Below are 22,227 nucleotides of genomic sequence, written 5' to 3' on the forward strand. Positions count from 1 at the left end.
TAATACAATAAACAACAACAAAATTACAACCAAACAACTCAGCAGCCCACTTTGAAATTTTTCTCTGTCTCTTAGCTCTTGCACAATCTTCTTGTCTTTAGCTCTTTTCTCTTCCAATGAGTTTATTCATCTGATCAATTGACATATGGCATTTTTGGTACGTTCAGACATTTTCGGGTCCTTCCAATCCTTCCAACCATAGCCACCACCATACTTCTCTCTACAACACACATATAACCTCCTCCCTACATTATCTTCAAACCAGTAAACAATTGTTTCAGCCTCAATTCCACACCGGCAGATGCGCACTATATCATCATCCGTAATAAAATTGGTTGAAATTTATTTCTTAAAAGCAACAAGTATGTTCCTAAGCATCCTGTCTTCAACTGCAATTTCTTGTCTTGTTCATGAAATTGATGAACATAAGCGAAATGAGAAGGTTAGAACGTCTGCAAATGGGGTTGGGTTCTGTCATCAAGGGTGGGTTCTGTTAAAAAGGGGTGGTTTCTGGCGAATCTCTTAAACACAGTATCTCTTTCTTTCAGTCCCAAATTGAATCTCCAAGTTTGATTTGTGTTGGGCATACGAAGTGCTAAAAGGGGTATGAGGATTAAAAGGATGAGATTACCCTCAATAGAAGCCGCATATAACATTCACGTGGTGTTTGTTAAATAAATCAAATAAAAAATTATATAGTGGCTGAACTTTTCAATTGTATCTTTCCAAATTTTTGTTGAATAAAACACATAAGTATTTATTTGTACTTTTCTCGTTTCGTAGTTTACTAACTAGAAATCTAATTGACTTAGGTTAAATTGGTCCTCACAGATTCTCATTTTAGGTCCTGAAGTGAGCGAGATTGATTATAAGGCCTTCTCCAATCCATTTGGGGCTAAACCCAAATTTTCCCCCCTCAAAAAGTAAGTATTTGAGTTTTGCCCGGACTCAAATCGTTTTTTCTACCAACCTTCTGGACTAAATTTTAAGTTCGCAACTTTATTAGATTGTTTAAGAATGGTTTAAGTATAATTTTTATTTTTATTTTACGTATAACTTTTCTTCATTTAATCTTTTTAAATAACTTCATAATTTAATTTTTTGAACAATTTGACCTAAAAATTTGAAATTCCACAAATATAATTTTATTCCAAAAGAAAACACACAAGATAACTAAAACACAAAAGGAGGATTGAAACAATTGTCGACCTCATTCACCATCTCCAAAGCTCCTCCAAAGGTGATCGATCAAATCATGTCGGAGACTATGATGCACATGTGGAGATCGAACTATATTATGACGAATCATGTAATCAGAGAGTCTGCCTATCTTAAGAAGGGAGAGAATTTCAGGCGGTTAAAGTCACTCTCTCCAACCTTTTCTATCTATCCTTAGAAGTAGGGCGAGAGAAAGTAAATATGAGATTTGCGTTGGTTTTTCCAACGAAAAAAAAACACTTTTTTGTCTTTATCATTCGGAAGGCTCAGTCCCACACTCTGACTTCAATGATGGGAAGGATAAAGGAAAAGATTGCTTTGCCACGGTTATCCATTGAAAGCTTGAAATGATATGAAAAAGTATGAGAAAGAAGATGATGTGCTTAAAATGATATGAAAAGTATGAGAATGAAAGGAGATTGATGAAATTGACAAAGGAAAAACAAATTGAGAAATAGAAAAAAAAAAATATTAATCTACCTTTTTTTTTAATTTTTAGATTAATATTTATAGAGTTTGGAGTGAGTTTTACGGTTGGATCTGATTTAGATTAATTTAAAATATTATTTTGACTGTTGGATTTAAATTTCAACCGTTGGATCTTTTTTTTTACTGTTAAAATAGCTTATATTTAATTTAGATCGTTGATTTAAGTTACTATTAGAATATATAAAATAAAATAAAAATGAAATTTGAATTCTTGCTGTTGGATTCCAACGACAACATCACCACAAGGCGACACATGGCAAGTGCTGCTTCAGGCAAGAGACAACCATCGCAGCGGACCCCAATCGATTCCTTGCACATGGGCTAAGTGGGCTCCACTAAAATTTTTTTTGAGTCCAGGCAATAGTTGAACTGCTATTTGGCCCTTTTATTTTCTTGGTTTAGAAGAAATTTTGGGCTATAATTTAGGATATTTTGAATTTGGCCTCATGAATTGGAGATAACCTAATAAAGTCATACTTGAAAAAAAAGTGAACTGCATTTGGTAACTAGAGAACATTGCCCACCATCGTCTAGTATATTTACATGAACTCAAACAAGCCACCCATACTTGCATTATTGTTAATTAGTTTTCATTTCATTTCCATCATTTTTCTTGATTTTTAACCGTTGTTATTTTTCTTAAATTAATATTTTCATTAAAATTTTCGTGTTTTTGAACTCATGTCCTGTTGTGGACATCTACATTAATTACATAATTTACAATGGCAACAAAAATAAAGGGTAATGATTTTTCCACTCCAATTTTATTCACTTACACTCATTTTTTAGTTATAAAATAGAGTGTAAGTGAATAAAATTAGAGTGGGGAAATCACCACTCAAAATAAAACACGGGTTATAAAGTAGATTTTTCATTCACTTTTCTCGAATGTTGCTATATGATAAATTATAATTATACCTATTTCCTAACAACAACGTTGATATGGCCGAGTTGGTCTAAGGCGCCAGATTAAGGTTCTGGTCCGAAAGGGCGTGGGTTCAAATCCCACTGTCAACAAATCTTTTTTATTTATTAATATGTTCAGATTTGCGATATAAATAACCTTATCCCCCTCCCTCTCTCTCTGGTGCATATATCGAAAAAGAGCAAAGCCATGACGAGCTTGGCCATGGCTTCTCTCACACTCTCACTCTCAAAGCCTGCCTCTTCTTCTTCCTCCTCCTCTCACTTTCATCGACAATTTCGAACCAGAGCTTCTTCCTCTGCTGCTCCTGGTGTCGACCTCAACACCCTTCAATCCGCCATTGCAAAGGTTCTTCTTCCATTACGCTTTTAGTTTTCATTTACCTATTTTTATTCTTATTTCTAATTTCTCATAAAAATTGCACCATCACTAATTGCTATGCTGCACTTTGTATTCGTAATTAAAGAATTTTAAAAAAACATTTTGATTTGAAGAATGAAAAATGAAACTGCAGCTTGTATTGAACTCTTCCTATGAAATCATGATTGCATTTGTTGGTTAAGGCATGCTTAATCAATGTACATCCTTTATCATGAGTTAATCATGAAATTTAAGTGTCAGAATGAAAATCAGGTGGAGAGTTAATGTAAATTCTTCCTCCTTCTCTCCCATTTACCTTCATTTCTATTATCTTTATTCGAATTCGTAGATAATTGGTTTAGTTTAAATTTTCGATCCCCTTGCTATTGCTAAATAGATAGAGAGAACATCATTGATTGTTGATGCATATATCTATGAGAAATAGATCGAAATGAAATAATGCTATGCATTTTCTGCAGAAAGATAGCAGTGCGGTTAAAGAGGCACTTGATCAGCTAAGTGAAGTTGGTTGGGCCAAGAAATGGAGTTCTCAGCCCTATGTCTCACGGCGTACGGTCAGTCTCCGTTACAAGTGTGAAGTTCTGGGAAAGTGCTACTCAAAAAATTACCAACATCTACAAACAAACCCATGCATTCATGTACTTGAATGATGATCATCTGTTCAAAGTATTGACTCTTTCAAGTTTCAACATTTATGCACCAGACATCGCTTAGGGAGCTGACAACTCTCGGAATTAAAAATGCAGAAACTCTTGCGGTTCCCAGCGTCAGAAATGATGTAAGTATTCATAAAACTAGTAATTTCTTTGGGCTACTTGCATTCAGAATGTGCGAAAATTATATACGAAACGCGTTCTTGGATGTTCATTACCTCTTCATACAGTGTGCAAGATTGTTTTGCAAAGCCTCAACACCACATTTACTTATCTGTCCTTTTTATTTGTGCTTTGAACTTTTATGAAGTAGACTCTCATAGCAGCAAACCCTTACCCAAAACGCCCAAACCAATTCTGAGTAGGATTTAGAATTGTCAGCATCCTCTTGTAAATTTTTCTACCTATTTTCTTCTTACATGTCTTTCAGTGTATCTAATATGATATGGGGAAATACGGGATACTTTACATCTAAATTGGGAATGCAGCTCTTTCTATATGCATTGGTCTCAAACTACTTTTTGTAAATTTGATATCGTTCAGTGATACAGGCGGCTTTTCTATTCACCGTGGTGGGGACGACAGGATTCTTAGGTCTTCTTGCTGGCCAACTTCCTGGGGTAAATTTGATTATATCTCCTTGTCTCTGTAAGTCCACATATAAATTATACATCAACTATCTAAACGGTGTGATTAGGAGGGATTTTCGTAATCCTATATTGTTGTGTAATGAATTTTCTTTTAACTTTTTTTTTTTAGCAGTGTATAGTTGACAGTATTTCTCTTTATTTTTCTTTTTCATATATTGGCATTAAAAAAAAGCCTTTTTCTATTCTTACACAAGTATATGAAATTTTAATCTAGCAAGTTTTCTTTCTTTGATCTGGAGGAGGAGATAGGAATATGGTTTTTGGATTTTACAGTTGCAATCTAACCTGGATCGCATTATTACTTTTGCATGAAAGTGGAAGGCATTTTCAAAGTCCCTTTCTTGTGTCTGTGACCACACATTAAGCATGTATTGTAGAGCTCTGGCTATATAAGCAGGGCTGAAGAATCCAATTATTATGTAAGCTACATTTTTTTTAATTTTTTTGGATGAGGCCCTATGTCAGTGCAATTGTATTGCTGCCAGCCTAGCACAAGGCGTTGGGGACAGACTGGATAATCGATGGCCACTTTCATTTGATAGTTGATAGTTGAAGTAGACAAGAAGACCTCTGTCCTGGATGTCACAAATTAATTAAGTACAGATTGTCAACATTTTTACTAAAACAAAGAACTTAACTTCCTTATGCAGACAACTTGAATTGTAGTAGAAGTAAGATTAGGATTGAAAGTGCAATGGATTCTTTTTCGCCTTTGTATCAGCCAAATCATTGCCTAGTATTTGTCAACTGCATTTTAGGGATAAAGGTTTACTTGAGTTATTTCCAAATATCATCATTCTTCTAGAACTATTAGATTAGGTCAATTATACACCAGAGAGAAATTTTCTTTTACATTACAGAGAAAAGAAGTTGAAAAGATTCTAGCTCTACTAACATTTCTTGGGTTTGCATAATACTGTTCTTGTAGGACTGGGGCTTTTTTGTGCCATACTTGCTTGGGAGCATCTCTTTAATAGTTTTGGGTGTGGGAAGCACTGCCCCTGGGTAAGACTAAGGTTTAGATGCAATTGAATTTTTATGCCTTGATGACTTGCGTATTTTTAATAGCATTTACGAGTAATTATCAACATTGTATTTTCTTTCATATAAAGTTATCTTCATCTGTACTTTAGGCTTCTTCAAGCTGCCATATCTAGCTTTTCATCATTTTTCCCAGATTATCAAGAAAGAATTGCTAGACATGAAGCTGCTCATTTTTTAGGTACTTCATTACACCACATATTATATACTTAATATCATTAATAATGCATAGATTTTAGTTGCTTGCTTGACATACTGATAAAGTGATTTTTTTCTTTGAACAGTTGCTTATTTGCTGGGCCTTCCTATCCTGGGGTATTCTTTAGATATTGGCAAAGAGCATGTCAATCTTATTGACGAAAGGCTGGAAAAGCTGATATACAGTGGGCAGCTTGATGCAAAGGAACTAGACAGGTATTTACATGATGGCCATACCTACTGGAATTTAAGATTTTTCTTGAGTAATTTTTCACTTCTTAAACTGTAACAAACGGGCTCTCAGTTCTTTTGAAATAGTGCATCTTTTCACTGTGTCGGGATCATTGTTTTCTGATAATATTATTTGGTTTATGCACAAACTGTCCATTTGCATTAAAGTTCTGTTGCAATGTTTTCACATAACTTTATCAATACAAATGCAATACATAATTACACACCAATGCTGGAAATGCCATTATAAATTGACCGGTGGAGAAGAATTAATTTTTAGTGGTCTTTTAGGTTGGCAGTGGTAGCAATGGCTGGACTTGCAGCAGAAGGTCTGACATATGACAAAGTGATTGGTCAATCAGCTGATCTTTTCAGTCTTCAGGTTTATAACTACCATTTTCCTAAGATCAATTGTTTTCTTGATACTATGTTAACCCAATCTCAGAAACTTCATTAAATTTTTTCAGAGATTTATCAACAGAAGCAAGCCACAGCTTAGCAAAGAACAGCAACAAAATCTTACTAGATGGGCTGTAAGTTCCTCAGTTATACAACCTGCATGCTCCACTAACTTTTTATTATTATTTTTAATGTGAGAGTATACAGATGAAAACCTTGGTTCTTTCACGAATAATTATGTGTTTATTTTTTTTGTCACAGCCCTTTTATGGTTTCCTCTGTTAACTGTTAAAAATGATGGAAAGAGATTTAGTAATTGCACATTTTGTAACAAATTCTGATGCTGGGAAATGTATCGCAGGTTTTGTTTGCTGGGTCTCTCTTAAAAAATGACAAGGAAATTCATGAAGCCTTAATAACAGCAATGTCAAACAAGGCAACTATACTGGAATGCATCGAAGCAATTGAGAAAGCTGCTTGATTCTGCAGTCAGGAATCCTGCAGGAGATTCACTTTCACATGGGACATGCGGTAGTTGCTTAACCCTCATTCTTAATCTGCAACTAAGAAACTTGTACAATTTTCTGTAAGTTACCTTTGCCCTACTGTATATCACAAGATATTCATTCTGTATCAACAAAACTTAAAAAGTTACGACGATGAAATGATTCATTGTACTCATACACGAGCGACTGAACCTCGAATGGCACTTCATACATTTCCATTTCCATGGGACTTAAATGAATAAGCCCTCGTGATCAGAAAATATTTTGTATAAAGTTTTGCTTGTTTTTGACCAAGTAAGAAAATGAGAAGTTGTTAATTTATCACCCAGTTAGTTGGGAAAAACAGAGAAGATGGTGAATGTTTTTGTATAAGCTGCTTGATCTGCAACTAAAAAGAACTTATTTTGTTGTCTTGGGGTTGATCTTTCATGTAAACAACATACCATTAGGTTTTAAAATTTGGCGCCTTCGGTTCAATTTTAAAAGGAACTAGAGGTCTGTAGCTTGAAAAAATGGTTGAAAGAGAAGGCTATCCAAGTATCCAACCAATAGGTTTTAAACTTTTGTCTCCTATGGTTCACGTTGTTAATTTTCATCACTGTCCTTAACGCAGCAACTTCTTCCCACCTTCTCTCTAATGCATATATGTTAGCCATCTCCACGAATGTAGCTACATCCTGGGGCTCCAACTCAGATAGACGTCGACGTGCATATTCACTGATCTCTATGTTACGGTGAATCTTGCAAGCTCAAAGTAATTATGCACCCCATATTCCAACATCAGGTTTCACTGGCATGTTCTTCACAAGCTCCACAGCTTTCATGCTTTCTTTATGCTCAAGGATTTATATCGTAGACTTTTATCATCTCAAAGAACTCCATTCCTTTCTCAAAATTACCTGCATGAATGCAAACTTAGAATGGCAAGAACTATTAAGTGGTTTGGTAAACACAACCCATATATTACTGTACAAATAGATTATCTGAATAAAGGCCATTTTATTCAACTGAAATTGATACAAGTCCAACATTTTTATTGAAGTAACGTAATTTATTATTCTTCTGTAGATTATTAGTCTGATACAACAACCTGTCTGTAGTTCATGACCACCTGAACGAAAACGTTATTTAGCACTCTTAATTTACAGCCGCCCGTACATCGACAACATTTCCCTCAGTTGCAAAGCTTCTGTCTCCAAGCTATCAAAGCTCCTGGAACTAGGTATCCTCCAACCCCAATTTCCAAACTGTGCAAAGAAATAAAAAAATCATTGACATGCGGTGTCAATATGTTAGGTTGCATATTTCTACAAGATATTAAAACCCAAAAAAAAAAGAAAAAAAAAAAGCTTAAACTTTCAGCTCAGAAGCAAAGATTCCTGACTTCTAATTATTATGTGTGGTAAAATGATGGGGGGAAAAGTATGCTCTTAAATATCAGAAAGAAGGAAACCAAAAGCCTCAAATGTTTTCGTCTTGCCTCTTGCTGCCTGAGTAGAAACCCAGGCGCACACAAAACATCCAGGTTGTAAAACAGAAAAGGATAGGATGGGAGCACCCCAACCAATCCAAGAATCCGATTTGGCCTATATTCATCTGCATTTTAACTCTAGAGTCTAGACCCCAACCATCAATGTACTGCAGACAACAAAGACCGTCGACCACCATTCTACTGCCCATTACCAATTTATCGCATCTATGTATGAAGCTGTCATTTACCTGAGTTGCAGGAATGTTCATCCTCGCTGAACTTCCTAACCTAAGAATATCTTGCATAGGTATGATTGCTGTTCGGGCCACAGAAGATAATGCAGCTTTTGCGAGTGCCCATGAGATATCATCTTCTTCAGCAATTGAAAGATACTTCAGGACCTGGGATAAAAATAAAACTGTAAAGAAACACAAAAGAAGCTACATCTTGTCTAACATGTAGTGTGAAATTACATATTCTAGTACAAGATTTTTCGAATGAAAGAAAAAACAAAAAACAAAAAGGAACCCACATTGGACTTCTCTTCTTGCTTCAAAACATCCCACCACCCTTGAATCTGCAAGGCAATCAAAGAAACTATTAGCCAGCTTCACTTAAAAGCTGAATGCAAAAAAGTTAAACAGAAGTCATGATCATGGGATTTGAACAACCACTACAAGAATATGCTCTGCCAGCTATAATTTAGTAGCAGAAAGAACACCTCCAGAATAGTGGAAAGAAGGGCTCGACAATCATTTGAGGGCAAACCCAGAAACATATGGAAAGAAGCCCATGGATGGATGAATTTACCGTGTCATTATCATGAGTTCCAGTGTAAACAACTTGATTGGGCTCATGATTATGAGGTAAATGAGGGTTAGCAGCATCACTTCCAAAACCTACATAGAGAATTTACAGAACAGGGCAAGAACATCAGGTCATTTAAGCTTAAGGTTATCTCTCAAAGCTAATTATATAGAATACAGTAGTATAATAAATGGGCAAGAAGTCATTACCAAACTGGAGGACAGCCATTCCAGGTGCCCCTATGGATTTCCTTAGCTGAATTACATCCTCAGTGATGACTCCCTGTCATGCAATATGAGAACAAATCCAGCAAACGCTCATGAAAATGTGAATAAATGGGTATTTACAATAAATATCTTCACAATGATAAAAGGTTTATTCGTTTACCACTATTCTGGAAAATTTAAGTTGTTAAGATGTGAGCCAACAATTATTTTATATGCTAATAAAGCTCCCCTTACACTAGAGGCCAATTTCAACTTATATAGAGGTTGTAATTGTAAGGTTTCAAATCAGGACCTCCTGCTCCGATACCATGATAAAGTTTTTTTGCTTGAACACTTTCCCAAAGCTTAAGCTGTTAGGATGTGGGCCAGCAATTATTTTATATTCTGGCAATCATCAATTGGTACAAATAGCAAAGCATCTGAATCCATAAAATTACTGAGGTCCAGTTACAATAAGATGGTAACATTGTAATAAACTTTCTCAATCTTATCATTGCTTCACCGTATCAAAATTTAATTTCATAGCACCAGGATCCACCACATCAACAATGCATCTTACATGTCAAAAGATCAATCAGACATCTACCACAAGCAGTTTTCTTCTTCTTTTATTTTTAAGTTTTTTTTCTTTCTATTTTGTAAGGACACCAGTGTAATAAAAAGAATCATTAAATCAGTAACCTCATAGCATCAAAATTTACTCCCATAGTTTTACTCTTTTTGTTTTCTTCTCTTTTTATTTGAAGGATTGAATATATTTCTGGAAGTATTAAATTAAAGAATTGAGCTATCATGTTAAGTCTTCCTAACTGCTCTGGATATGGCATTGAAAAAGAATTTTGTATCCAACCAGCTAAAACATACCAAATCTTCAGCTATTATGTTAATCTTCCCAGCTGCTCTGAATATGGCATCAAAAAAGGATTTTCCAGGTCCGGCCTACCATTGTTTAAAATAAAATAAAAAGCTTCAGATTGAATGATGGGATAATAAAGTACATAGAATTATAACTAGAAAACAATTTATTCAAACCTGACCTTCCATCGTCCAACCATGGCAACTTTTGCTTCTGTGAACACGCCATATATTAGAGTGATAACAACATAGGCATTCTACAAGATAGAAGCATAAGAAGTCTGATCTGTAATTTCTCACCAGAAGGAACAGCCCAAAAGCCAGCAAGACCTCTAAAATGGTCTATCCTGAATTCGTCATATATATTCTGTGCTCTTCGCATGCGGCGTATCCACCATGAAAATCCTTCTTTCTCCATTGCTTTCCAATCATATAGAGGGCTTTATTTCAAACATTTGGTTTATCAGTAAGCTCAATGATATAGCTCAAACCACAAAACAAACTTGAAACATATGTATGTGTTGTATAAACCTGTCCCAGAGCTGACCAGTTTCACTGAAAGCATCCGGGGGAACACCACTAACTTCAAGAGGAAAACCATTCCTGTTCTGAAAAACTAATATATGATCACCAATTGACACCTAGTACAGCATGCTGTGTTATGAAGATCTCCCTTTACCCACTAAAAAGTACTCACCAGCAGAAAATGTTTTTTATTGGCCCAAACATCTGCACTGTGATAACCTACGTAAATGGGCATGTCTCCCATGATACTGATTCCCTTCATCTGTGCATACTTGCGAACTTTCTGCCATTGCCTTTGGAACAAAAATTGTTCAGCAATGAAGATATTTATCTGCAGAAACAAACACATCAGGGGAAATGGGAATTAAAGGGGCTCCTAACATTAAGTATGCGTACAATAAGAAACTATAAATCAGTAAGTAATAGTCAGTCACCCAGATCTCACAAAATGCTGTTTGCTCTGGTAAATGTCTTCCAAGGCTGCAAGATGGCGATTTTTCAAAGGTTCAGGCCACTCGTACCAACTGAAAGCATTTAAACTGCTGTCAATTGCTGCAAAATAAGCTGCATCTTCAAGCCAGCCTACAAAAATGTGAAACAAGAATCACACATGAGAGAGGGAAAAATGTCCACACAAGCATACAAAAGCACTCTGGAGCTGCATTCTTTGTGCTTGGTATTTTCACCAAAGACCATTTGGACAACAAGTTCTAGGAAGTAAAAGACAGTAATTTTTTAGTAAGTTAGTAACCAAAAATTTGGTACTTTCCTGAATAACACATGTGTATGTATGTATGTGCATGCATTCAACTAATAGATCCTAGCACAGTTAGAATTACACCAGAACTACAAAATAATGTCAATTTACAACCAAGATTGTCAAATTATAACACATACAATATTGTCACGGAAGTAAAAGTATATCATAAAATTATTAGTGCACAAATAATATGAAAATCTCACTTGATATATCCGGGTCATTACGGAAATCTTCAAGCTGACTTTTAAGTTCACCTTCACTCCTAATAAGCCTCTCTGCAGCCTGACAAAGCGGTCAACTATGAAATAGTTTTTGGTGTAAGAAATGAAAAACTGTTCTAAGTTAAGTGAAAGTCATGGAAAACTGTTCACGATGACTTTTAAGTTCACCTTCACTCCTAAATATCCCAACTTCAGTTTCACACAGTTCAACATGAAAAACTGTTCTAAGATTGCTGAAGTGAAAGTCATGAAAAACGCACAAAAACGAGCAACAGTAATGCTGTTCACATCATTTACCTTAGCTATCAGAGGATCCTTTAAGTCAGCAACAGCTGAGTAGTTCACGCGGTCAGAATCACTGCATGAACCAGTACACCACAATCCCATAAAACAAATCCATACAGAAACCCATATAAAAAGCTCAATATGATGGCAGATGCATTAATAAAGTTTTCCTCACACTGGTTTTGGAAGCTCTTCCTTTGTCAACAAACCATCATTGACAAGCTCCTCAAGAGATATCAACAGAGTGTTACCACAATTTGCATCCTGACAAAATCCCATCAACCAAAATTACCCACAAATTCAAATCACAATGAGGATGTAGCACACTACAGCCAATCAAAACATTAGGCTTTACACAATTCACATATGAAATCCAACCTGGGTCTGTATATATTATACAGATATATAAGCAATTGGGTAAGTTTCGACATAAAAATAAATAAAAAGCAAATGGGTAAGTATAATTTTACCTGACCAGAGTAAGGGGAGCCCTCTTCATTGGCTTTCCTACCAGGAGGAACCAGCGGAAGCACCTGCCAGAGGGAGCACCCGGCTTCATGAAGCCAGTCAATGAAACGAAACGCCTCCTCCCCAAAATCCCCAATGCCGTGGGGTCCACGGAACGACGTCGGATGGAGGACCACGCCAGCTCTTCTGCGCTCGCTCGGATCCGGCTGGGGGAACACGTCGCCATAGTCTGGAGGTAAGTCGTCGCCGACACCAACGACGGCAGAGGCGGAGGTCGAAACGACAGCAACAGGGGTCAGGACGACGCCGTTGGACATTTGGAAATGTCGGAAGAGTGGAATTCTGGTTTTGGGTTGGAAGTGAGTGGAGGTGGGGATTGAGGAGGAGTTGGAGAGCTTGGGGGAGAGAGTGGAAGGGAGGAGTGAGAGGGAACTATTCACGGCCATTGAGAGAGAGAGAGAGAAAAAGTTGCAGAGTGGAAGTGTGGATGATGATGATGGTGGTTGATATTGATAAGCATTCAAACAGTACATGTGCCTACGAGGGATGCGGATCAGTTGTCTGTATTACACCCCAGTAAGATATACACTATATATTATAGTGGTAGTCTCTTTCCCCAAAACGTGTATGAATCACGAGTGCCATGTGTAGTTTGGTTCTCCTATTTAGGATTAAGATTGAGAATTTGAGATTCAAGAATGAGTCCTTAAAAAAAATGAAAAAATAAAGCAAGAAGATATCATAGTGATTATCATTTTGATTCCAGGTCGAAGTGACGAGCAAAAACTTCAGATGGTTTACAGAGCACGGGCTATGGGTCTTAAATCCAAATATGATCTATTAAGTGGACCCGACCCGACCTGACCCCTCTGTGCATAGATGTTCGGTGCTTTTTGTTCTTTCACTGTCCTATATTACCCTTAATGCCCGTTTGACATTGTTTATTTGGAGTAAAAAATGATTTTTTTTTAAATGTTGGGAAGCCCAACTTGTTTAGTAAATTATGAGAAAATAACTTATTTTTAAAAATTGCTATGAGATAAAGCTATAAAGGAAAGCTAATGAGGTGCTTTTATTTTCTGATTATACGGGAATCAATTTTGAAGAGTTCTGAATTTCATGATTATGCGGGAATTATTTTCTGATTATGAAGGAATTAGTATCAACAATATTTTTAACAAAAAATTTACCAAACGCCAATAAAATATGTTTTCTCTTACAATTAATTTCTTCCATAACAAATCTAATAACGATTATTTTTACAGCATAGTAATGTCAAACTGACCGTTAGTAATGTAGCAAGTAAGATGTCCACTTTAGTGTTAATGTGTGAAAAAAATATTTAAAAGTTCTTTAAAAATAAATTTTTAAAACCATTCTGTTTCCCCTCTTTCTTCGACAACAACCAAGCCCACCCCTCCCGCTTCTCTCTCCTTCTTTCTCTCTTTCCCCCCTCTTTCTTCAACAAAAAAATCCAGATTCGGATTTCTTAAGAGTTTTGGGGTTTGAGTAGTGGCTTGGCTATCGGGCGTTTGGGGCGGTAAGGTCGGTGGTGGGTGAGTTGGGGCGGCGATGGCTATCGGTGGCTGGGTGGCTAGGTGCATTTGGATTTTGAATTTGAAGGGAGAGAGGCGGTGGCCGAAATTTTTTAAAACGACAGTGGCGGTGGCTACAACACTGAAAATCTTGCCGTTGAATCTTCCCTTTAAAATTGACAGCTTTTTGGTTGTCAGATACTCCCACACATCAGGCTCCAAAACCTTTTGGGTGGGCACCCCCATCACAGAACTTTCATGTTTTTGTTTTTTACGTCGGCACTAACGACAAAACTTTATGGTTCTGTTGAGGGGAGAGAGAAGAGGGGGAGATTGAGACGGAAAGGGCGCTGCGTACGGGAGAAAGAGAGTGGGGTTTGGGATTTTTTTTCTGGTTTTTAAAATATTATTTTTAAAGATTTTTTTTTTTTTTTTCATACATCATCAACAAAGTAGGTGTCTCACTTGCAACGTCATTAAAGGTAAGGTAAAATAAGAAAGAGATAGAAAAAAAAATGAAAAACAATTAATTTTTTTTAAAAAAAGAAAAGAGACACGACAGATAAAGAGGAAAGAGGAAAAAGAAGAAGATGGGAAAGTAGAAAATTTATCTATATATATAAAGCAGAAGGCAGAAAATTGTGAAACATTCAAAATATCAGAAAATACCCTTAGTTAATTCAAACATTAATAATTAAAATTATTAATTAAATGAGAATAATATGATAAATTCACATTTTATATTAAAAATAAAAATAAAAATAAAAATAGATAATATGTCTTATTTTCATGAAATATAACTATCTTTTCTTTATTCTAAAAAAAAAAATAAAAAATAAAAATAATTGGCACATGCTCACGGGCTAGTAAGAAGAAAAGAAATAGGATTCCACTAAGTTCGGTTTTGGTTTTGACAACAACAATTAAAGAAAAACAATGAAATTTCTGGAAATTTAAAAAATAATAATTAACAATTTATAAATTAAAGGGAAAAAAAAACAGATTTAGTCATTACTTCTTTCGTTCGCGTAATTAGATGCAAGCAATTAATTTCATAAATTCAACTGACAAATATTTTGTACCGTTGATAAAAAAAAAATTATATATATTTTGTACCTAATTTGTTGTCAGCACAATTAAGCCAAGTTTTTCTAAACTATGATTACTATCCAGATTATTGCACGGGTTAAATTATGATTTTTTTTCCCTGGGGTTTTGTTCCACGTGGTTTCCTCCGTGAAAACATTCATGAGGTCGTCATTAATACGATGATTCTCACTCTATAATATTTCATGATTTTTAATGGAATATCTTTTCATATAACAAAATTTAATTAAAGCATCAAGTAGAGTTGCAATTCAAAATCCAAAGGAGCCAACGAAAGAAAGATACAACTTTTTTTATTTTTTATGCCACAATCAGATTCAACCGTTAGTTCATGTAATAAGAGGCAAGCAATCAATTTCACAAATTCAACTGGCAAAGATTCTATAGCTATGCTGTTCTCAGTACATTTAACTCAAGTTTGCCTAAATTATTATTACTATCCATATCATGACACATGTCAAATATTTCTATATATAATTTATGGCGATGTTTGGTTGGCTGGATTGAATTGAATATATTCAATTAAAATGGACATGGGTCTAATTTGGTATTTGATCAGCTTAATTGTATCACTGACTGGATATTGGACTTTAGATCCAAATCCCAAATAACTCTAAAATCCAACTCCGATCCAATCCAATTCAGTCTAATATCGAAATTTTTATTTATAATAAAAAAACAAAACACCCCAAACCGAACATGTCAATTCAATTTACTCCGGATACAGTTTCAAATGCCCAGCTCTAATAAGGACTACGGGGATTAACGAAACCATGGGGCTGTATGTACTTTAATTGAATCCCAAGAAAGCCACTGGCAATTGGCACTTTGCCCTCTTCGTAAGATTTGCAAAATGGGGCATACGCCAGCCACCCTCCTTGTTTGCTTTGTGGCCTCAGCGACTAATTTAATTTGCCTTCTTTCTGGATGGCTATTGTTTATGGCACACATATGACCATATATTATAGAATTTTGTTCTTTTTTTTTTCTTTAATACTTGATGTTTGTCAACTTCCCAATTTAATACCTAAATTGTTATTTGTCCCATTTAGACTCAAGTATCAAAATTTGAAAAAGAATTTAGTACAGGCAATCGGGAAGGGAGTTAACACAAATGTTTATTAGGTGTCTGAGATTTCGAAACTCCGACCACTTGAAATACGCCTCACGGGCCAAAATTTGAAACATACTAGATCCGCTAAACCTGTACAATTACATAATACAAACGTGGTATATTTTGATTTTATTTGGCTACAAATCTCAGTCACAGTAGCGGTTAAAATTCTACAAAGGATGAACTCAATGCCATTGCCATTCATCCGACACTCCTCAGTCTTATACTATGATATATCACTATAACATTCACTATTAATTATGGGAATTATACATATAATTTTCCAATTAATTAATCTATGCCGTTGACTTTCAGATGCGGAAACGTTGACCACCCGGGCACCTTTCTTCATCACACCTCATCAGACCAATCGCTAAGGTCGGTAGTCTCATAAAACAAGCCATCCACAATCTGATCAATCAACGAATCTATTAACCCGTTACAGCTTAAGCTCAAGACCCGACCCACGTTCTTCCGGTTACTGGATAGCCAAGCAGAGACCGCCGCGCAAGCCACAGCAGCCAAACACACCCCCACTGCCTCCGCGATCCCCTCCACCTCCACCTTCCCAAACAAGGAGTTTCCGGTCACCGCCTCTGTCGCTACCGTCGCAGCGAAAACCACCATGGCCAGCCGACCCGACAGGATCTCGAAGTCTTGGCTCTTCTTCGAGCTCTCGATGTACTCCGACAACGCCGCGAAGAACGGCGACGTGTCGTCCTTCTTCTTCCTCATCACTCCGGCGAGATCTGAGCCGTACGATCTCAGAGTGCAGAGCCGCGGCTGCAGCACGATCTTCGCGGTCTTCGGATCCGGCACCACGGTTTTCGGAACCGGTACCTGAACAGGAACCGCCGGGTCGCGCCTGCTAACCGCCGGGTTTTCCTGCCTCCTCAGCTCGCAGCGAATGGCGCGCGCCGCCGTGGCCATGGAATTAGAGGAAAGCTATTGAGACGGTGCGTTTTGAGGAATTGGCTCGATTCCCAGAATCCTGGGGTTTTTGAGTATTAGGGATTTGGGACGTGTATTTGAGATTCGGTGGGTGGCGGTCTATGAGCCCACGTCTTGGATGGGTTGTGAGGTGGAGGCTAGCGACTGTGGGACCCTCTGTTGGGACGTGGCAGCTGATATGCTCGATAATGTAGTTTTCATTTGGAGAAAAAACCAACATGGTGATTAGCTTGATCACAGTCTTGTCGTTTTTATCAGGAAAATCATGGATTCTTCTTACGTCCGTACGAAGAGGAAGGAGCTATAGATTTTTCTGTGAACAGGAAGAGTATATTTTTTTTGGCCGAATACCCCTCAACTACATCGATTGTCGAATTTAGCATTCTGAATTATTTTTTCAATCAATTTAGTCCTCGGATTATTTTAAATGGTCAATTTAGCCCATGCCGTGAAATGTTTACACTTCCATCCAATTTTCCCTTCATTATAAGGGTAAATGTGTCATTTTACAAGGTACAGTACCAAAAAAAGTAAAATATGTAAAATAAAAAAAATTCAAAATAGAAAGAACAAAAGAAAACCAATAAATCCCCACCTGAACACGACTCCCCTCTCCTCGTCTCCCCTTTGACATGAGGAGCCTTTCAATTTTTGCATTCTCATTTTCCATTTGGAAATTTCACGGTTTGCTTCAAGGGAAATTAAGGTGAATATTGTTTGGGTGCTTATGCTTGAGCTCCATATGAGCTCTCTTTGTTGGTTTCTTTGTGGGTTTTGTGTTACATGTGATTTGGTTCAATATTTTCACAATTTTGGGGAAGAAAACTTCTGGGTTTTCTTCAGTTCTTTATGTTGTATTCAGAGTTCAACTTCTCATTAGAAAAACTTTTGTGGGTATGTAAAGATTTTCTACCCACAAAAGTTTTTCTTATATATGGTGGAAATTGGGATATGATAGGTTTTTTCTTAAGGAAAATTGAATTGGGTTGGTACCAAATCGTGAAAGTTAGAAGATTTTGTTTGGTTTTGCGTGATGAAGCTTGTTGGGAGCATTGTCGACACTGCATTGGCGGCTTATTGGACTGGCTTATGCCATGCGTAGTTGAGTTTTTAAGCAATGAGGACTGGGCCGTGCAAAAGGCCGTGGTTGAGGCGCTTAGGAAGGTGGCCTTGGTGGAGAGAGATTTGACGGCGACGTACACAAGTTAAATTAAAATAAGGAAATCATTATCCATTATGATTGTAAGAACTAAAAAATGGAGAAGAAGGAGATAAAATATGATTTTGTTAAAAAGGAAAAAAGAGAACTATGAACATGAAAAAAATGGAGACATAAACATAGAGACAACGAAAAATAGAACTATAAACTTTTTATAAAAAAAGGGGAAAAAAAAAAGACAAAACAATGTAAGCTCATTTGGGCCCAATTCGGTGGGCTTTCTCAGGCCTAACCCATGAAGCTCGGCCTGGCCCGTTATTTTCTTTCCCCTAACTGGAGTCCAGCCCAGCCCATTGACCATCTCTATTCAAACTTGGACATCTCCAACTTCTATTTTGTAGTGGCTCATTGTCATTGTCACTACTTGACCCTCTGGCTACATACATATATCCAACAGGAGTAGTTCTGGGCTGGAATATATCTAATTTTTCCAAGTGTAAACAATCTACATTAATTAATGAACAGATAATGAATCGAAAGATGCATCTTTGTTGATGAATCAAATGAATCGAAGACACCCTTCACCGTCATTTCATTAAGCCAACGTCTTATCTTGGGTAACAATTCTTGTTTCTACCCTAATTCATACATAAATCACAATAAGTCTACTTCTTTCCCTTCCCCTAGTATAAGTTACAATGTCACATATATTATCATATCCTTACAAAGAAAATACTGAGCTCAGGCCCATTATTTCCTTCTGGGCTCAACATGTACAAGGTCTCTGAGTCCTTCGAGCCCACAATGCGTTCGAAGAGGGCCCGCATGTACACCATCTCGCCATCCGGGCCCTCAACCTCAGACTTCCCGGGTAAGACAGCTGCGCCCATAGTCACAGCCTTGAGAAGCTCCATGACACTCAAGTCTTCCTCCGCGGCCTCCCTCTTCACCGCATAGCCACTCTTCTTCCCGTTGCAATACATGGTCCACATCGGCTCGTCCAGAAGACTCGTCTTGTCCTTATCCGCTCTCTTCTCGCATTCCAACGCAATCCTAACCATCCCAGACCCCATCTCCTTCTGAAGCACGTTCGTCTGCATGGCCAGCTCAACTACAAGGCTTGGGAGACACCTAGGGGTTTCTTGAATGGACAGGGACACGCGTCCTTTCCGGTACCCGAACAGCGTGCCGCTTACTCGGGTTCCAGAGGAGGCGGTCTTGCTGGAGTCCATCCTCCCCATGGGGAGTGACGGCATCCTGCAGGCGGGGGTGATGATGGGGAAGGACCGGAAAACGGAGCGAAACACTCGGAGGACTTTGCTTCTACTTTTTCTATTTTGGGATGGTTGGAGGAGGGAGGAGGGTTGGCTGGGTAGCGGCGGAGGCAGTGGTGGGACTCTGGATGAGGAGGATGCCGTTTGATGAAGCTGATCTTGTGATGGAGATTTTGGCTCCCCCATTAATGGCTTTGATGACGAACCAGGAATGGGAGAGTGCCATGAGAGAGACAGAGAACTGAGACGGACAAAGAAAGAGGGAGAGAGAGAGAGAGAGAGAGAGAGGCAGACAGAGACAGAGACAGAGAGAGAGAGAGAGGGAGCGCAGAGAGAAGGGGCTGTGTCTAGTCGTTGGGAAAGTTTGTTATTGGATTTGCGGTTTTGGATGTGCTTGCTAAGCTGAAATTCCGGTGGTTGACCATATCTATTTTAGTATATTTACCTTTTATATATGTAACGCATATTTTAATTAATTATGAGAGTAATTAAATCACATTTGGAGGCACTTTTCATGCATGTTATTGGCTTATGAATTAGAAATTGGAATGACAAAAATATTACGTGAGAAATTGATTTTGCTTATTGCACTTTTGAAGACACTTTTCCTTTTGTTTTGGATTAATGTCCTGCATTCTGGTGGTTGACTCAAAACACGCAAAAAATATATGTGCACGTTGAATCCATTGATGTTTCAGTTTGAAATTTTTTGTTTCATGGTTTAACTGATGTAGTGAAAAGTTTATTTATTTATTTATATTTTATGCATGGGCAGAGCCACATACAGGCTTGCAGTGCCCGTGACCCCACTAAGCTTCATAAAAAAGCTAATAACTCTTAAACATATGCTGCAATATCAGTTGAAATATAAGGCTATAAAACCTTATAATTACAGTACTGGCCCCCCTAAAGACAAGCTACTAGCTCCACCACTGATTTTGTGATCTAAAGAAGTAATTGAAAACTTAATATGCAAGTTTAAAATGAAAAGTCACGATTGTTCTAGAATAACTATAAACAATCATAATTATGTGGTGTACTCGAAACATGCAAAAATTTACTTCTGCTATGGTAGAGTTGCTACATAGTATCATGTTTTTTTAGAATAACTACAAAGTTGCCTAACGCCATGTGTGTAGGCCAAATACTAGGCTGTAGTTGAGACTACTGTGTCCCAAGTTAAAGCATCTGCTGCAAAGTTTGCCCCTCGATCCAATATTGAACAAAATCCAAAAGGAATAGCTCATGCAAGTTTAATACATCCTTTGGAATGTCTTAAAACAGCACCAGCCCCGACTCACGAAGGATAGAACCATCAAATTTTAGCTTTCAATGATAATCATAAGAGGGATACCATTTTATATTATGACAAATAGAACGTTTATATTTCGCTTGTTTCTTAAGACTAGTATTATGAATGTTCCAAAAAGTGAAAGAAGGTGTTTTATAGAAGGAATTGAAGAGATAACAATAGGGGCTTTTCAATTACAAATGACCTGGTTATGTTGAAACCAAGCATTATTTGTTAGAGATATAATCAAAGGCACTTTGATCAACTAGAAGTTTTGGGTCATTTGGGACAATGATCACACCCTATAAGACTGGGCTGTGTATTTATAGGCCAGGGAGTTTTAAGTTTGGCACTCATAACCCATATGACTTAAAATGATCTATGTGAGTTATCAAATGGGTCAAACCCACCAACTTCACTCTATGGGCGATTTTGGTTATTGGGTGGTTTCCAAAAGAAAACCCAACAAACCTAAATTGAGACCATGAATGTTAGCTAAACATTCAACAAAAGAATATCCTTCTTTTAAACATCGGATCCACCTTTTACATGGGCTGATTCATGGCAACATGATTGACCACCTCATTCGTATCAATGGAAGATATGGCAATAGAAACTCTCTACACGGGGATTATCTTCGCAAACCTACGCCTAGGGACCCCCAAAGGCTTCTACAAAAAGCCGAGGCTCGAGGTTTTCTAGGCATGATTGGAAATATCGACTGCAAGCACTGGCAGTGGAAGAATTGCCCAACTGCTTGGCAAGGAGATTATGAGAATAAGAAGGGCCAAAAAAGTATAATTTTGGAGGCCGTTGCGTCATTTGATACTTGGGTTTGGCATGCCTTTTTTGGAGTTGTCGGATCTCAAAATGACCTCAATGTGCTTGGTCAATCCCTGATATTCAACAATGTCTTGAGAGGTCATTCCTCCCATATCACATATCAAATCAACAATACTGTATACTCGAGTAGGTACTACCTAGCAGAAGAAAATCAGAGGTGGATGACATTCATCAAATAAATTATGAATCCCCAATTGGAGAAGGAAAAAAGCTTTGCTGGCTTTCAAGAGGGTTATAAGAAAGATGTGGAAATGTGTTTTGGTATCCTGCAAGCTCGTTGGGCAATTCTTAGGGGTGCTGCCCGTATGTTTGATGAAGAGGTGCTTCGGAGCATTATGTTGACTTGCATTATCCTCCATAACATGATTGTGGAGGATTAGTATGATTATGATACCCCAGAGATGTTCAAACCCGATCCCATGAACACGACATTTACAAGAATTTATGAACAGCCCGTGGGAGCAAATGGATAACCACTGGAGCACAAATTGTTGATTAAGGACGATCGATTCAACAACCGTATGATTGACCGTTATATGGAAATGCAATCTTCTTATGTTCAAAAGAGATGTCAAGTTGACTTGATCAAGCACTTATGGGCGATGAAAGGCAATCATGGTGGATGAAGTCAAGTTTAATGCTT

General features: G+C 37.4%; 4 protein-coding genes and 1 non-coding gene across 6 annotated transcripts; 2 read left to right on the forward strand and 3 right to left on the reverse strand.

Annotated features, from left to right (window-relative positions):
• Positions 1 to 2,643: 2,643 nt before the first annotated feature.
• On the forward strand, positions 2,644 to 2,724 carry TRNAL-AAG (transfer RNA leucine (anticodon AAG)). The gene has a single exon. It is a non-coding gene; the product is annotated as a tRNA-Leu (tRNA).
• A 54-nt stretch (positions 2,725 to 2,778) lies between these two features.
• On the forward strand, positions 2,779 to 6,866 carry LOC103331836 (uncharacterized). Of its 2 annotated transcripts, XM_008234505.3 has the most exons (10): positions 2,780 to 2,980; positions 3,472 to 3,567; positions 3,717 to 3,791; positions 4,218 to 4,286; positions 5,245 to 5,321; positions 5,450 to 5,538; positions 5,642 to 5,771; positions 6,078 to 6,168; positions 6,254 to 6,319; positions 6,547 to 6,866. In XM_008234505.3, the coding sequence occupies exons 1-10, from the start codon at positions 2,822 to 2,824 to the stop codon at positions 6,664 to 6,666; spliced, it is 972 nt and encodes a 323-aa protein (XP_008232727.1). In that variant the 5' UTR covers positions 2,780 to 2,821; the 3' UTR covers positions 6,667 to 6,866. The 2 variants fall into 2 exon arrangements, with proteins under 2 accessions (XP_088908208.1, XP_008232727.1); XM_089052082.1 differs by lacking the exon at positions 5,245 to 5,321 and having other exon boundaries at positions 2,779 to 2,980; positions 4,218 to 4,314; positions 5,494 to 5,538.
• An 804-nt stretch (positions 6,867 to 7,670) lies between these two features.
• Positions 7,671 to 13,161, reverse strand: DPE1 (disproportionating enzyme). The gene is made up of 15 exons (XM_008234516.3): positions 12,313 to 13,161; positions 12,018 to 12,106; positions 11,855 to 11,915; positions 11,540 to 11,618; positions 11,022 to 11,158; positions 10,749 to 10,907; positions 10,583 to 10,659; positions 10,352 to 10,491; positions 10,234 to 10,265; positions 10,061 to 10,135; positions 9,179 to 9,251; positions 8,973 to 9,061; positions 8,695 to 8,739; positions 8,411 to 8,563; positions 7,671 to 7,938 (listed from the first exon to the last, which is right to left on the reverse strand). The coding sequence occupies exons 1-15, from the start codon at positions 12,841 to 12,843 to the stop codon at positions 7,834 to 7,836; spliced, it is 1,845 nt and encodes a 614-aa protein (XP_008232738.2). The 5' UTR covers positions 12,844 to 13,161; the 3' UTR covers positions 7,671 to 7,833.
• Positions 13,162 to 16,169: 3,008 nt separating this feature from the next.
• Positions 16,170 to 17,129, reverse strand: SEP2 (stress enhanced protein 2). The gene has a single exon (XM_008247921.3). It carries the CDS (start codon positions 16,994 to 16,996, stop codon positions 16,418 to 16,420), a length of 579 nt encoding a protein of 192 aa, XP_008246143.2. The 5' UTR covers positions 16,997 to 17,129; the 3' UTR covers positions 16,170 to 16,417.
• A 1,364-nt stretch (positions 17,130 to 18,493) lies between these two features.
• Positions 18,494 to 19,730, reverse strand: LOC103344331 (MIZU-KUSSEI-like protein (Protein of unknown function, DUF617)). The gene has a single exon (XM_008247938.3). The coding sequence runs from the start codon at positions 19,634 to 19,636 to the stop codon at positions 18,890 to 18,892; it is 747 nt and encodes a 248-aa protein (XP_008246160.1). The 5' UTR covers positions 19,637 to 19,730; the 3' UTR covers positions 18,494 to 18,889.
• Positions 19,731 to 22,227: the final 2,497 nt, after the last annotated feature.

The sequence above is a fragment of the Prunus mume genome, linkage group LG1 (assembly GCF_029339155.1).
Source record: "Prunus mume cultivar Tortuosa linkage group LG1, ASM2933915v1, whole genome shotgun sequence".
Classification (NCBI taxonomy): Eukaryota; Viridiplantae; Streptophyta; class Magnoliopsida; order Rosales; family Rosaceae; genus Prunus; species Prunus mume.

Bases quoted from the DNA above. Each gene is read 5' to 3' on its own strand.
- LOC103331836 (XM_008234505.3), top strand. From the start codon at position 2,822: ATGACGAGCTTGGCCATGGCTTCTCTCACACTCTCACTCTCAAAGCCT. The intron at 5,322-5,449 runs GTAAGACTAAGG...TCTGTACTTTAG, and splicing joins GTGGGAAGCACTGCCCCTGG to GCTTCTTCAAGCTGCCATAT. The intron at 6,320-6,546 runs GTAAGTTCCTCA...AATGTATCGCAG, and splicing joins AAAATCTTACTAGATGGGCT to GTTTTGTTTGCTGGGTCTCT.
- DPE1 (XM_008234516.3), bottom strand. From the start codon at position 12,843: ATGTACTGTTTGAATGCTTATCAATATCAACCACCATCATCATCATCC. The intron at 10,908-11,021 runs GTGAGATCTGGG...TTGTTTCTGCAG, and splicing joins ACCAGAGCAAACAGCATTTT to ATAAATATCTTCATTGCTGA. The intron at 8,740-8,972 runs GTAAATTCATCC...ATTGCCTTGCAG, and splicing joins GAACTCATGATAATGACACG to ATTCAAGGGTGGTGGGATGT.
- SEP2 (XM_008247921.3), bottom strand. From the start codon at position 16,996: ATGGCCACGGCGGCGCGCGCCATTCGCTGCGAGCTGAGGAGGCAGGAA.
- LOC103344331 (XM_008247938.3), bottom strand. From the start codon at position 19,636: ATGGGGGAGCCAAAATCTCCATCACAAGATCAGCTTCATCAAACGGCA.